Below are 16,862 nucleotides of genomic sequence, written 5' to 3'. Positions count from 1 at the left end.
CTACTCCACTTTTCTTCTGCCTGTAGCCGATCTAATTTTTTCACCTTGTATTCCATCTGCTACTTGCTTGTCCATTCATCAACACAAGAGATTCTGCAGATGGTGGAAATCCAGAGTAACATTGTGGAGGAAGAGAAACCCATTGATACTGTCCTCATCTGCATCTCCATTTCCTGGACATCTGCACTCAACCCTTATTTTTGCTGCTTTATCAGGGATAGAGTTTCTCCTATCCTACCACCCCACGAGCCTCCACATCCATCATGTCATGTGGATAGGAATGAAAATGGTTGGCCACCAGGAAATTCTACTTTTGGCACATGGATCGGTGGTGCTCGACAAAGCAGTCCTCCAATTTGCTTCAGATCTCACCAATGCAGAAGAGGTCACATCAGGACCACTGGATACAATAGATGACCTCAAAAAAAAAATCACAGGTGAAGTGTTGCCAGTCCAGGAAGGATTGTTTGGGGCCCTGATTGGAGGTGAGGCCACCTTCAAAATTATCCTACACTTCCTCCCCTGTTTTCCACAGGGATCGCTGTGTCCATGATTTCCTTGTCCACTCATCCCACCCCACTAATCTCCTTGCTTGCAAATATCCCTGCAAGCAAAAGAAGTGCTACACCTACCCATTTGCCTCCTCCCTCACCTCTATTAAGGGCCCCAAACAATCCTTCCTGGAATAGCAACACTTCATCTGTGATTTTTTTTTGTGGTCGTCTATTGTATCCAGTGGTCCTGATGTGACCTCTTCTGCATTGGTGAGATCTGATGCAAATTGGAGGACTGCTTTGTCGAGCAGCTCCGTTCCATATGCCAGAAGTAGAATTTCCTGGTGGCCAACCATTTTCATTCCTACCAACATTCCCATTCTGACATTCCCATGATGAGGCGATTTTTTGGGTTGAGAGGCAACACTTCTTATTTTGCCTAGGTCACCTCCAACCTGATGGCAAGAACATTGATAATGACTCCTTCTGATAATGACTTTTTCACTTTTTTTCCTTTTTCCCTTAACCCCGATGCTTCTCTGCCCACACTGCCACTGTTTTCTACTATCAAGCCAAGCACTTCACATTCACTCATTTCCTTTTATCTCCCCTGCAAGTTACTACCTCAAAAGCTTTAGGCAGATTTGGCAAGCATGATCTACCTTTCATAAATTCGTATTTACTTTTGCAATCCTATCATCTTCTTTTCAACCCACTTAAGAATAGGTTCTTGAATTTTCCCTACTGATATCAGGCATAATTGTCTGTGGTTTCACAAACACAAGAAAATCTGCAGATGCTGGAAATCCTGATGAAGGGTTTCAGCCTGAATTATTGACTGTTTACTCTCTTTTCCATAGATGTTGCCTGGCCTGCTGAGTTCCTCCAGCATTTTGTTTGTATTGTCTGTGGTATCCCTCTTTTCTCTCTTCCTCAGATGGGTTGGGTTGCATTTCTTTCTGTTCTGTTGGAATCATTTCAGGATCCATGGAATTTTGGAGAACAAGGTACACTGCTACCTCTTGCCAATCACAGCATGTTCCTTGGGGATCTGTCAGCTATCAACACGAATAAATCTGTTAGTACTATACAAGTGTTGTGCTCTTGGCTGTTAACTTTCTTGTTCTGTTTCCCCCTTTGCTGAAATCAGAAGTTCTCATGGTCCATGGTTCTTTACGCAACATTCTGAGCCTTTGATCTAATCTCAACATCTCTGTCTCGCCTTGGCTAGGTTACTTCTCAGCCACATTTTTGTTCCTTAAATGAGTATGTATCTACTTGCCGTAAACAGCTTACAAACTGTTCAAGTCTTAGCCTTTACTGCCTTAGAAATATTGAGCCTCTCCTGCTTTTGTAAAACTCTTTTATACAATAGAGATGAACACTTGACCTCACAGTCTATTTTGCCATGGCCCTGTCACCTTGTTGTTGGCCTGTCCTGCACATTCCATGTGACTGTAACATGATATTCTGCTTTCTCTTAGTGTGTTTCCCTTTGTATTTATGTTTGGAATTACCTGCATAGACAGTGTGGAAGTTTTTCACCGAATCTCAGTAAATGTGATAAAAATAAGCCAAGTACTACCCAAAAAACAACCCCACTGAGTTCTCACCAATTGCTGTGAACCGATTTATACTAATTTTAAAATCATTGCTTTTAATGTGGTGCTTCCAGAGGATTACCGTAGATGCAGGATTTTTATGTTTGTGCACGTTAGATTGCCATTTTTAAAAAATGGTGCACTACAGACTTCTCAAACTTCAATTGCCCTGGAGGTGCTGTGCTGCTAACGGTTTTGTAGACTGCTGCTCGGCTCAGTTCGTTGCTTGCTCAGCAGGGAATTGAAAGCCACAGGGTGAGATTGGCCAGTGGTCAATCAGCATCTGATTTATTGTCAGCAGTGGCATTGATATGGGTCAAAGAAACAATGTGGCTGTGCTTGGGGAGCACCAGTGAGCAGAGCTCTGATTGGGTTAAGATGCACTTAACCTCTTTTTATTCATGCACATGACAGAGATAAGACCAAGTGTGTTTGCAGGTAAGGCCAGGTGTGTCAGGATAACAAGGTGAGACTGAGCCCATTTCAAATTTGTACATACCCTGCTGGCTTTTCTTGAAATGATAAAGTTTCAAGTCCTGATTATGAACCAAAATCACCCACAGTGTTTATTAGTGGAAGATGTTACTGTAGTCATGTGACATTTAATCTGTGAAGAGAAAGCCTTGGATTTCTTCATCACCTTTCCAATGTGAACCTGTGTCAAAGCACACATGAACTGATAGGTGGTGTTTTGGAAAGTGGGCACTGTATTAATGTAGGAAGCAGGAAAGCTGGAGAAGGACAGAGGCAGTTAATGAGGGCAGTTCAGGCAAGAGAATACTAAGTGAATGGCCAGATTGTTAGGGCTGTATGACCCCTGAAAGTAAGGGATGGCAGATAGTAGTTTAAGTGCCATTCAGGGTAGTCTCTATCCCAGCAGGAAAACACAAGGGAGGAGCTGATCTGGAACAGAACACAGCACTAGTCAGGATCAAGCTCAACTGGTGTGTTAACAAGCTCTAGTCTGTACACAACCCTGCAGAGAAGATTTACAAGAATGTTGTTGGGGTGAAAAGCTACAATGAGAGGAGAGTGTCCCTCAGGCACAGAAGACCGGAGGTATGTGTGATTGAGGAGTATAAAATGGTCAAAGGGCAAAAAAAAATCCACTTTCTTTGGCGGAGAGCTCAGTAACCCAAGAAAGGTAGAAATGTCTTAATCAGTGGAAGAATAACTGGGAGGGGTGGAAATGTTAGTTTCTTTATTGGGAAGTGGAGCACTTTGCTTGAAAGGGCCTGGATGCAGAATTCCTCATGAGTATTGAAGGCTGCAGAATAGGAAATGGATATATTCTAAGTAGCTGCAAACATGAATAATCAATTGGCAGAGTCCTATGTGATAAACTTTATAATCTGACTTGGCACAGCAAGATCACACTAAGAAAATTGATCAATGATCTGTGTTCTATTTCTGAATTGATGGGACAAAGGGAATTTCCCCTGTTCTCCACACAAAAGCAGGTGTTTCTTCAGAGAGGCTAAGCTATGACAGTGCAGTACACCCTCAGCACTGCATTGGAAGTGTTGGTTTGTGTTCTTGCACTGAAGGCTCTTGAGTAGCCCTTCAGCATACAGTTTAGTTCAGCTATGCGTATTGCCCACTATGTTAATTTATATCAGAAAGGTATGGCAGAGAATTGCGCCCAGATGTGAGAATAGGTTAACTTTATGAGGGACAGATTGGAATTTAGGTGATATTTGCAAATATTTCAGCTCATGGTTATAATACTCCTTGAGCTCATAAATTCTAAATGAGTCAAATTTCAGTTCTATTTAGGGTAGAAGAAATCTGTCTTTTCTGGTTGCAAATTGGATGTGGAAACTGTGCAGCTGAGGTGTAACGAGAGCTTGTAAACCATAAAATGCTCTGTTCCAAATTAGGCCTGTGTAATGTCATGATATGTGGTGTAATTTTTCAGCATTCAAGATATATTTATAAAAGTTATGTGCCTCTGAAGTGTACAAGCCTACCCTTGTCCCTGCAGATAAGGTTCTATCACACTAACCTGTAATTTGATCACTTAAAAGTAGACGTAACATCTGGGATGCTTCCAGTGATTAAAAAGGAGGCAAAATTATTAACAAAATGACTTTTTAAGTGAATGAAAATTTCTGGAGAATATGCTTCTGCATTGAATATTAAATTATTGCTGGAAAAAATAGTTGTATTTGTGGAAGTAGAGTTATATCTTCAAGATATTTGTCATCATCCTTCTTCCACTGTGGACTCAACATGAGAGACCATTTGACCCATCATTCCTGTGCCAGTTCTTTGAAAGTTTTTTTCTGTTGATCTCCATCTCCTGTTTTTTCCCTGCAGCCCTGCAAATGTTTCTTTTTCTGGTATTTATCCACTACCTTTTGCAAGTTATTATTGAATTTTCTGCCACTGCCCTTAAAGGTAGTACTTTCCAGATAACAGCAGCTCATGCATCTCTGGTTTGCCCCTCTGGTTATTTTGCCTATTATCTTAAACGGTTTTCTGCATTCGCTTGGGTTTCTGCAAATCAAAACAGCTTCATCCTATTTTCAAAGCTGCTGAAAGTCAAAAAGGAAGACTGAAAACAGAAGGTATACTCCTCTGATCAGACCACTTCTCTGGAGTGAGAAAAATGGTCAGTGTTTCAGGCCAGTCTCTTTTAGTGAATAACAGATATGTCCAGAAACACTTCGGGATGTTATTGTGTGTAAAATATCTGCCACGGTGAGGAGATTGTCTTCTAATTATCACTGGGGAGCACGGGAGAATTCTGTCTCCCTTGAGATAATGCAGAGAGGTTGGATTGGAAATTGAATGGCTCAGGCATATCTCAGTTGCAACAGAAGAGTGCCGTATTTTCTTTAGCTCTTTCTTTAGTTGTAAGTTATCCAACAATCCTTCAAAAATCCTAAATAAAAGTTTCAACTGGCTTCCTGAATCATTTTTGCCAGCTGCACCAGATAATTCTCTTCAACAGGCAGGTCTGTTTCAGCCAATGAGATGACTTGCAGGAAAGAGTTTATACAACAAAGTAATTGTCACATGGTTAAAGACTCTGTTTAAAGAGCAGAGGAAATAAAATCAAGGTGATTTCTTCAGAAAATTGCAGTGAACAAAGGATAGTCGTATATTGAGAGGACTTAAAATTTTTAGAAAAAGAGGAAGCAAAGCCTTAGTCAGAAAGAGTTGTTTTTGGGTTTCTTTCTCTGTTATAAGTCCAGACAGGCAATGAATATACAAGGCAGAATTTGCATTTTCAGTTATTTGGCCTGTGCCAACTGTCTTTCAGAATGTCTATATGAGTTGGCACCTAGTCCCATTGGTGTGTACGGTGTGCTGTTCACTGCTGTGAATTCCAACAGGTTAACGTGACTTGAACCATTCCCATGCTTCTATTCAATATTAATCTGTCTGTGTTATACAAAAATTGAATACTGGTGTATGTCTGGACTGAGGTATTTTTAATTATGGAGCATACACAACTTTTCCAAACATTAGTAAAAATACATCCACTCTCTCTGTCAAACTGAGCCAAAAATATAAGCCAAAAATAATCAAGCTCTATAATATTTGTAGGGAGAGGTTGGGCAGGATAGGAAACAGAGGGGTGATCATGTAGAAGCATATAAAACTGAGAGGCATGACAGGGTGAATGCACACAGTCTTCTTCCCAGAGAATGGGAGCTAAAAACTAGAAAGCATAGTTTTAGGATGAGAAGTATTGGTTCATTATTGTCGCATAGATCACGATACAGAGAAGAGCTTCTCCTATATGCTGTTCATCCAGAGTCAGCATGGATAAGTGGCCTGTTTCCATTCTGTACGACTCTCTGATCTTGTGTATAAAATCAGTCTCAGCTGTTTACAGTACTCTGGGCACCAGGCTTGATTGACAGAGAAATAGCCCAATCATCTTTACAAGGCAGCACAGTGACATGGCTGGTAAAGCCTCGCCCTTGCAGCTCCAGCAATCTGGGTTCAATCCTGACCTTGGGCGCTGTCTGTTATGAAATTGTTGCACTAGCAAGCAAGCATTTATTACTAGCTTTTGTCCCACCTTATTGAACCATAGGGAAAGGTTGGATATGAATCATTCTGTGGGTTACTCCAGAAGGACGTCATGTAATTTGCTATAGGATTGCAGATATACTTGGACTCATGGGGAGAAAGAAGGAAAGGTTCTTCAGAAGGAAATTGTCAAATGTTTGAAAGATCTTTTTTAAAACTATGCTTCTTGAATAAATGTTTGTTTATTGTGCACAAGCACAGACTGAACCAGTTTCTGGGAATAGTGAGCTTTTATAATATAATGTATATGTTTCTTACACTCCAAGCCACATGGCCAGTGTGTAAACAAAAACACCTTTTGTAGGCTAGGTGCTAAGTGTAAGAAAGAAAGGCTGAAATATTACTTCTGTCCATTTTGTTTTATTATGAATTGTATTTATTATGAAATAGCATTACAGAGTGCTTTTTAACCTCTTTCTGCTAAAGAATTTGCTAAAGCAGTCAGCACCAAATGTCAAATATCTGTGTCAACAAAGACACTTAATACCAGCAGATTAGTTTTAGGAGTGCAGCCAAGATTCCTTGAAATTGACAGCAAACCAGTACCGTTGGCTAAATCCGATGAACTTTTCTCCTTTCCTCTGTTCCTGTCCCTTTGCAGCTTCCCAAACTTCTGAACTTTGAGCCAGCAGGGATATTTGAATGCCTCTGTGTTTTTTTTTTGCTCTCTCAATAGCATTTAAACGTGGAGCATGATAGGTCACTCCGTCCATTTGACAAACAGCTGAACTTTGGAGTTAATTGAAAATCCACTCCTGTGGTCCACTAGTTGTAAAAAAATTTCAGTGCAGTTCGGAATTAATTTTGATGACACTGTGATGGACAGAAAGTGCTTAAAGCAAAGAGATGAGAATCAGTGAACCTGGAGCCTCTGTCTCTATTGCTACTCCCATTCTGTGTTGGTCAAACCAACTCTGAGTGACTGCGGATTGTTTTATGATTGGCATCACAGTGTCAGAGTTTCCCTCCTCACCTTCCTGTGTAAATGGTGCACTGCTTTAGGAATAACATTAACCCTGTCATGCCTATACCATTCATTCATCCTAGGAAGAAATCTGTTAATGAAAAGCTAGTTTAATTTTGTGATGTGAAGAGTCAGACTCACAGGAAATCAACATCCCATTTACATTTACAGAATGAGTTCTTTGGCAGAGGAAGAATTGTGATGAGTGTCCCAGTTCAAGGGAACACTTCTACGTTTGCTCGTGAAAGTGAACTCCCAGTAGTTCCTTTGCAAAGGTGTGGCGGCAGCCGTTTCAGAAGTGTAATGGGAGTGACAGGTTGGGAGGATCTCAATTTTGGGTACTGTGAACTTGAATGCAGTGCTTTTCTGACCTTAATCCTTCTATGTCCTTCTAGCTTGCAGGTCGAGGCAAAAAGGAGAGCAAGAATTCTTTGAAGGTTGTGGAGGACATGTTGGAGGCTTTACAAATCACACAGTCATGAAGTCATCGCTCTTGGTTGGATCTTAATTGATTTACTTCAGTGGGCACCTCAGATTTCAGCACACTTTGTCTGTTTCCACACCAACTCCTCTCCTCTCACCTCAGTAACTCAGCCAAAGAACTTATTCTGTGAATTTTGTTGTAATTTTGGCTGTCAGTGGATCAGTACTTCACACCAGTGACCAGTAACATCCAGGTGTGCAGTTAACTACTGAAACCTACACAGAATTCAAATAGTTATTCAAGACTGCTGAAAACCACATTCACAGAATAAATGTAGCCTTTCACCAATGGAAAGTGAACTCCCAGTACTTCCTTACAGAGAATCCCTCATTGCTGTTGCCATCTCGACATCTGTGAATGCAACTATGAGAACTTTGCAAGCAGTGTGTTCCATCTATTGCCCCAGGATTTACTCAGCCAGACACCAGCAACTTCTGCTTATAAAAACCCCTGCGCTGCTGAAACACTGGGTTATCCCTAGGTGGTGTACTCCGACCCGGCCATCATGTGCCAGGGTTGTCTTCTGTTGAGCTTTTGTGGGTGAATGAGCAGAGTTCCCAAGCTCACTGGGTCCTGAGTACGTGGAGTAACCAAGGGCACTATCTAGCCTGATAGACTCTAGCCTATTTGTTATCTAGACTGAGGAAGAGGGGTGCATGTTCCATTTCTAGACCCGACAAGACCATAATGCCACATAGATTGCAGTTCACATTCTGTTTAATCCTCAAACATACAATGCTGTTCCAGCTTCCACACAGACATGAACTGGAATTTATTATACTCTGGTGCAGGTACTGTCCAGGTAGCTCGTTCTTTTCTTGAGTTGCTTTGTTTTATAATAAGCCTTTTGCTAATTGCCATATTTGCCTTTGTGACTTTAGTGGGGAGTGAACGTAGGTTTGACCGATGGCAATAATAGCTTTGTAATAGAGTGGACTGCATACTTGTCATATATATGCAAGGTTGTCACTACACGATGCAGTTCATTGGAATTGTGATTTCACAACATGCACTTCAGGATTTTTGCATTCTTTTAGTGTTAGACCTACAGAGGTTCATCCGGCAGCTGCAATCCGAATTGCTTGTGATTTTTCACAGCCCATCTAAGTTATTCATTCAGCATTTTGCATGCTTCCTAAAGCATTGAAATAAGTGAAACAATGTTGGAAGAATTTCTCTGCCTGGTGAGGTTCCAGAGTCTTTTGGCACAGACGTGGTTATAATAACATTAAATAAAAAAAATAGTTGAATTACCTGTTTGTACTTAACTGGGTTTCAGTCTGAGTGTGAAGAGCATTTTCCTGCCATGCTTTTACGGAGTGTGGAGCACTACAGTTGCTACACTTTGAGTGCCTCAGCAACTGTGTGACAGCGCCATCTAGTGCCCAATGAACTGCCTGCCTTTACATTTCTCGTTGAAGATGTACAACTTTAATTGCAATTAAATATTGCAATCTCATTCTCCACAAGAAAATAAAGACACAAGAGTTGCATTTTGGTGAGCCTGGGGGATTGCTTTGAACTCTGGTATTATGGATGTCACTTTAACAGCATGGAAAAGAGGACTGGCCTCTCATAACTTTCCACCCCATCTGGATGGTGGAAGATTCTCAGCTGCTGAAGCACTGTTGAAGTGGCATCACAGCACGCCTGTGTGGGCAGCAAGATCTCACAAGCAGCAGCATTATTCAGCCCTCCCATCAGTCATGGTCCTCCTCTTAACTCCACACTTCCTGGTCTTCCTACCATCTTCTTGCACATAGTAGCTAATTGATCTGTCAATGAAATCATTGGGTTATGGGGAAAACTGAAGTTACCAGAAGGAAAACCTATACTGGCAAGAGAAAAGCTTGAGTACAGCCCAGCAGATTCCACATTTTGGGATTAAGTTTGGACCACTGGAGCTGTGAAGCAAAACATTGTGTTTTGTAAACTGTTAAGAATTTATCAGCCCAGCGCTCTTTCACAATGTCACATACAGATGATTAGGAAAAGAACTTACTCTCTAGAAACGGTTCAGAATTGGGTTTAATATCACCGGCAGATGTCATGAAATTTGTTGTCTCTGCAGCAGCAGTACAATGCAATACATAATAATAGGGAAGAAAGGGAATTACAGGATGTAAATAACAAGATTAAAATGCTAACAAAAAACATCAAGTTTGCTGACCGGGTGCAGAAAGGAACAACAAATAAATACATATATCCTCTAAAAATTATTCTCCCTCCTTTGGAAGTTTTCATGTTTTACTGTTTTACAACATAGAATCACAGATATAATTTGGCTGTTTTGACACTGATCAGCTGAAAAAGACTCATGTCAAAGTGAAAACAGATCTCTGCAAAGTGATCTAAATTAATTACAAATATAAAACACAAAATAATTGATTGCATAAATATTCACCTCCTTTACATCCGTGTTTAGCATCTGCACCCTTGGCAGCAATTACAGCCTTCAGTCTCTGTGGATAGGTCTCTATCCACACAGGACACTGGAATTTTTCCCCATTCTTCTTTACAACACTGCTTAAGCTTTCTCAGATTGCATGGGGATCGTGAGTGAACAGCCCTTTTCGAGTCTAGCCACAAATTCTAAATTGGATTGAGGTCTGGACTCTGACTTGGTCACTCCAGGACATTAACTTGTTTTTAAGCCATTCCTGTGTAGCTTTGGCTTTTTGCTGGGGTCATTGTCTTGTTGGAAAACAAATCTCCCAAATCTCAGTTCTCTTGCAGACTGCATCAGGTTTTCCTCCAGGATTTCCCTATATTTTTCTGCATTCATTTTACCCTCTACTTTCACCCAAGCCTTCCAGGGCCTGCTGCAGTGAAGCATCTCCACAGCATTTTGCAGCCACCACCATGCTTCATGGTAGGGATGGTGGATTTGTGTCGACGTGCAGTGTTTGACTTATGCCTAACATAGGATTTAGTCTGATAGCCAAGCTGCTCAATTTTGGTTTCATCAGACCATTGAACCTTCTTCCAGCACACTTCAGGGGTCTTCCACATGCATTTTGGCAAACCCTAGCCAAGATTTCATGTGAGTTATTTTTCCCCAGCAGTGGCTTTCTCTTCGCCACTCTCCCATCTCAGTGACTGAAGCTTGCAGTTCCTCCAGAGTTGTCATATAGTTATCACTAGTCCCTTTCTTGCACAGTCACTCAGTGTTTGAGGATGGCCTGCTCTAGGCATATACAGCTGTGCCATATTCTTTCCATTTCTTGATTATTGATTTAATTGTCCTCCATGGGATATTCAGTGACTTGGAAATTTTCTTGTATCCATCTCGTAACTTGTGCTTTTCCAATAACCTTTTCATGGAGTTGCTTGGAGTGTTCTTTTGTCTTCATGATGTAGTCTTTGCCAGGATACTGACTCACCAGAAATTGGACCTTCCAGATACGGGTTTATTTTAATTGAAACTCTGCAACTGCACACAGATCTCCATTTAATTAAAACCAGTTTACTGCATCAATGATGATCTGGTGTGTCATATTAAAGGCAGTGGGGGGTGGGCGAATACTTAAGAAACAATTATTTTGTACTTTATATTTTGTAGTTAATTTAGAAGTAAGTTTTCACTTTGACACAGAAGAGTCTTTTTCTGTTGATCAGTGTCAAAAAAGCCAAATTAAATCCACTGAGTCAATACTGTAAAACAAAAACCATGAAAACTTCCAAGGGGGATGAATACTTTTTATGGACACTGTGTGTGTGTGTGTGTATATATATATATATTTCAATTAAATAAGTAGTATAAAAATCAAAAATAGTGAGGTAGTGTTTTTGGGTTCCATGTCCATTTAGAAATTGGCTGGCAGAAGGGAAGAAGCTGTTCATGAAATGTTGAGAGTGTGCCTTCAGGCTCCTGTATCACACCTTGATGGTGGCAATGAGAAGAGGGTATGTCCTGGGTGATGTGGATCCTAATGATGACTGCCACCTTTTTGAGGCATCACTCCTTGAAGATGCCCTTGCTACTATGGAGGCTAGTGCCCATGTTGGAGCTGACTAAGTTTAAAGTCTCTGCAGCTTATTTTATATTGTGCGGTAGCCCCCACCGCACCCCCCCCCCCCATACCAGACAGTGATGCAACCAGTTAGAATGCTCTCCATGGTACCATCTGTAGAAATTTGTGACTGTCTTTGGTGCTACACCAAATCTCCTCAAACTCTTAATGAAGTATAGCCGCTATCTTGCCTTCTTTATAGTTGCATCAATATGCGGGGTCCAGAATAGATCCTCCGAGATATTGACACCCTGAAAATTGCAATTGCTCACTTTGTCCACTTAAGATCCCTTTATGAGGAGTGGTTTGTGTTCCTTTGCCATACTCTTTCTGAAATCCACTATCAGTTCTTTGGTCTTACTAAAGTTGAATGCAAGGTTATTGCTGCAACACCTCTCAACTAGCTGGTATATCTCGCTCCTGTACACCCTCACGTCATCATCTGAGATTCTGCCGACAATAGTTGTGTCATCAGCAAATGTATACCATAGGTGGCTTTTGAACTGTGCCTGGCCACACAGTCATGGGTGTAGAGAGAAAAGAGGAGTGGGCTAAGCACTCATCCCAGAGGTGTGCCAGTGTTGATTTCCAGTGAAGTGGAAATGTTATTTGCAATTTGCCCAGATTGTGGTCATCCAGTTTAGAAATCAAGGTTCCAGTTGCAAGAAGGGGTACAGATCAGTACTGTAGGATGATTGTGTTAAGTGCTGAGCTGTAGTCTGGATGGAGTCATGTGCTTCATCCGGAGGTGCATTGACGATGTTGTCCTCAGAAGTTGGTCAGAGTCTTCTCGAACCAGAAACCCTGGATCAGTAGTTCTCTTGCAAGCAGCACTTACTGCACAACACAGAGCCTGCACTGCCAGCAATCAGCAGCAGCTACGATCTGTGCAAAGCTATCAAGGCTGTGAAACAAAAATACAGGGCAAGATTGGGTCAAGATTCACAACAAATAGCACATGTGACTTATGGCAAGGGTTGCATACCATCACAGACTTCAAAGCCTAACATAGTGGTGCAGCCAACATCCCGGCCTCTCTCCCAGATGAGCTCAATCACTTTTACACTCGGTTCAATGTAGCTAACTCTGAGCCTCAGAGGAAAGCCACCGCTACAACCTATAACCTACATATCTCTGAGGCTGAGAAATGCAGATTTTTCCAACGTGTGGATAGTCGCAAGGCTGTGGGACCGGATGGCATTCCAGGGCGAGTACTCAGGATGTGCACAGCACAACCAGCAGGTGTGTTTACAGACATGTTTATTCTCTCCGTCTCCCAGTGTAGAGTGTCCTCCTGCTTCACATTATCCACCATTGTCCCTGTACCAAAAAAGACCAAGGTAGCATGCCTGAATGACTGGCGTCCTGTCGCACTCACCTCAAGAATAAGCAACTGCTTTGAGAGGCTGGTCAAGGACTACATCTGCAGCTTGCTACTATGCAAGCTGGACCCCTACAATTCACCTACCAACACAACTGCTTGATAGACGACCCAATAGCCACAGCTCTTCATACTGCCCTTAGACACCTGGAGAAGAAGGATGCTTAAGTGAGAATGGTGTTCTTGGACTACAGTTCAGCATTCAACACCATAATTCCATCCAGACTCGACAAGAAACTCGGAGACCTGGGTCTTGACCCTGCCTCGTACAGCTGGATCCTCAGCTTCCTGTCAGATCACCAGCAGGTTGTAAGAGTGGGCTCCCTCACCTCCACCCCTCTGACTCTCAATATCGGAGCCCCTCGAAGCTGTGTACTAAGTCCTCTTCTTTACTCCCTGTACACCCATGCCACTCACAGCTCTAATCTACTAATTAAATTTGCCAACAACACTACATTGATTGGCCTACTCTCAAACAATAACAAAGTGGTCTACAAGGAAGAAGTCATCTCTGTGACATAGAACCTTTCCCTCAATGTTGCAAAAACAAAGGAGCTGGTTGTGGATTACAGGAGAAATGGAGTTGGGCTAATCCCTATTGACATCAATAGATCTGGGATTAAAAGGGGTAAACAGCATCAAGTTCCTTTGCATCCACATCACTGAGGACCTCACGGGGTCTGTACACACTAGCTGTGTGGTGAAAAAGGCACAACAGTGTCTCTTTCACCTCAGACAGTTGAGGAAAGACCTCAGAAAGAAGGGCTCCCCAATCCTAAGAACTTCCTATTGGGGCACAATTGAGATAATCCTGACTGGCTGCATCACTGCCTGGTGTGGGAACTGTACCCCACTGAATCACAGGGCTCTTCAGAGAATGGTGCGGACAGCCCAGCGCATCTGTGGATGTGAACTGCCCACTATACAGGACATTTACAGAGACGGGTGTGAGAAAAGGGCCTGAAGGATCATTGGAGACCCGAGTCACTACAACCACAAACTGTTCCAGCTGCTACCATCCGGGAAGGGGTACCGCAGCATAAAAGCCAGGACCAACAGGCTCCGGGACAGCTTCTTTCACCAGGCCATCAGACTGATCAACACGCTCATTTGCGTGTATTTCTATGTTGCATTGACTGTTCTAATTATTATAAAGTGCTATAATTGCACACTTAGATGGAGACTTAACAGATTTTTTACTCCTTGTGTATGTGAAGGATGTAAGAAATAAAAGTCAATTTAAATAAACAGCATTGCTCTTGCTCAGAAAACCTTTGTAATCAAAGGAAGATGTGGAGAGATTATCTACCTCAAGATCAGACATTCTTACTTAGTTCATAGTTTATTGAAGCCACTGACATTCTCTTAGACTAGTTCTCACATACATACACAAGAGTGCATGGAGAGTTTCCATGATCAAGCCTCCAGTTCTGATAGTACCTACACTTAGAGTATTGGTAGATTTTCCACAATCTAATTCCCAGCACTAATATTCCACGTGCTTGTTATTTCTACACTGTTGTCTGTTGTTTCAGGATAGGGCTAAAATTTTGTTAACAGCTTGGTTTGGCAGCTGTCATGTAGGGAAGAGGGATGAAATATAATCTTGAATTTTTATTCCAGAAAATCCCATTCTGCACCAATCTTTAGCAGCATGTAGCAATAACACAACCTTCACAACAGCACATTTGCTGAATGGGTTATTTGTCTTTGTGTCCCTGCACATAACACTCACGGAGCTGACTTGTCCATACACAGATTGGTTGAACCATTCCCATCTGGAGAGCAGAGAACGATGTGGAAAACATCTGTTTCTGTGGTGCTGCTGTGTAGGTGTGTAGACCTTGTGGGGTAATGGCTTTGCAAGGGAGATTATTGGATCATAGCAGCTCCACTGGAACTGAAGTTTGTGACATATCTGATCTAAGTGGCTTTTGTACGTCAAAGCTCTTGAATTAATATTGAAAGAAGAACTTTTTTCATACCTGAAGGATGAACTATTCCACTTTCCATGAGCTAATAAGTTGCAGATTTTCATATGAAAGAAAATGAGGGTTCCAGTGTCCTGTGACTATCCTCCAGTCCAGTATCCCTGGAGACTAAACCCTGAGGGAGAAGCCCCAAGAGCATTAACAAGGCTATGGTGACTCCCACTTACTGTACAAAGTAGTTGGAAAATATTGGAGTGTAGGAAGTCCATTTGACTAACAGATGAGGTTGCAAGGTGTGTATTTCTTTACCAATAGACTGTGGAAAGGAACATTTAGGTAAGTCAGCTGACCAGTCGTTTGTGTTTATGCATAGGCACTTGGATTAAGCTGAGACAAAACATAAGGTGCTAGTTTTTAACTGAACCATTACAGTGGTGCTAGAAAGTTTGTGAACCCTGTAGAATTTTCTCTATTTTTGCATAAATATGACCTAAAATGTGATCAGATCTTCACATGTCATAAAACTAGATAAAGAGAACCCAATTAAATAAATAACTCAAAAAACATTAAACGTGTTCATTTATTAATTGAGAAAAATGATTCAACATTGCATGTATTTGTTGGATAAAGTATGTGATCCTTTGCTTTCAGTAGCTGGTGTTACCCCCTTGTACAGCAATAACTTCAACCAAACGTTTCCAGTAATTGTTGATCAATCCTGCACATCGGCTTGGAGGAATTTTAGTCCACTCCTTTTTACAAAATTGCTTCAACTCGGTGATGTTCGTGGGCTTCCTTGCATGAACTACTTGTTTCAGATCCTTCCACAATAATTTCTGCGGGATTAAGGTTCGGACTTTGACTGGGTTATTCCAAAATACAGATTTTTTTCTTTTTAAGCCATTCGGTTGTTGATTTACTCTTGTGTTTTGGATCATTGTCTTGTTGCATTATTCAACTTCTATTAAGCTTCAGGTGATGGATCGCTACCATGACATTCTCCTGTAAAATGTATTGATACAATTTTGAATTCATTGTTTCCTTAATGATTACAAGCTGTCCAGGCCTTGGAGCAGCAAAGCAGCCTCAAACTATGATGCTTCTTCCACCATGCTTCACAGTTTGGATGAGGTTTTGGTGTTGGTGTGCAGTGCTGTTCTTCCTCCAAGCATAGCACTGTGTATTTCCTCCAAAAAGTTCAACTTTTGTCTCGTCTGTCCATGGATCATTGTCTCAGAAGTGTCATGGAACATTCAGGTGGTCCTTTGCAAACTCGAGATGTGCAGCTACGGTTTTTTTTAGAGAACAATGGTTTCCTCCATGGTGTTCTTCCATGAACACCATCTTGTTCAGTGTTTTTCTTATAGTGGACACATGATGAGAGACTTCAGCAAGTTCTAGACATTTCTGCAGGTCTTTTGCTATTACCCTTGGGTTCTTTATCACTTCTTTCAGTGAGCACACTGTGCTTTTGGTGTGATCTTTCCAGGATGCCTACTCATACGGAGGGTAGCAACAGTACTGAGTTTCCTCCATTTATGGACAATTTCTCTTACTGTGGACTGATAAACACTCAGGTCTTTGGAAGTGCTTTTGTAGCCTTTTCCAGCTTCATGCATTTCTACAATTCTTCTGAAGTCCACTGAAAGTTGTTTTGATCCAGGCATGGTGCACATAAACAGATCTTTCTTGAGAAGAGCAGGCTCTGAAAGGGATCTGACCTTGTGTGTCTTTTTTATAGGCAGGGCACATCCACAACTCATAACTCCAGTCTAATTGATTGGAACACCTGACTCCAAATAGCTTCTGAAGAAGGCATTACCCCAGAGGTTCACATACTTTCTTCCAACAAATACATATAATATTTCATCAATTTTTTCAATAAATAAATGAACACATATAATGTTTTTTTGTGCTATTTATTTAATTAGGTTCTCTTTATCTAGC

General features: G+C 41.5%; 1 protein-coding gene across 2 annotated transcripts in view; it reads left to right on the top strand.

The window, feature by feature from the left end:
* emc2 (ER membrane protein complex subunit 2) overlaps positions 1-8,840 on the top strand; it is a 123,263-nt gene extending 114,423 nt beyond the window's left edge. For both annotated transcript variants that reach the window (XM_059973343.1, XM_059973336.1), the window contains one exon: positions 7,502-8,840. In XM_059973343.1, the coding sequence (XP_059829326.1) occupies positions 7,502-7,588 (87 nt within the window). In that variant the 3' untranslated portion in view covers positions 7,589-8,840. The remainder of the gene's footprint in view (positions 1-7,501) is intronic.
* The last annotated feature ends 8,022 nt before the right edge of the window (positions 8,841-16,862 follow it).

The sequence above is a fragment of the Hypanus sabinus genome, chromosome 1, assembly GCF_030144855.1.
Source record: "Hypanus sabinus isolate sHypSab1 chromosome 1, sHypSab1.hap1, whole genome shotgun sequence".
NCBI lineage: Eukaryota > Metazoa > Chordata > Chondrichthyes > Myliobatiformes > Dasyatidae > Hypanus > Hypanus sabinus.
Note: the sequence above shows the minus strand (reverse complement) of the source record. Positions and strands in the feature narration are given on the sequence as shown.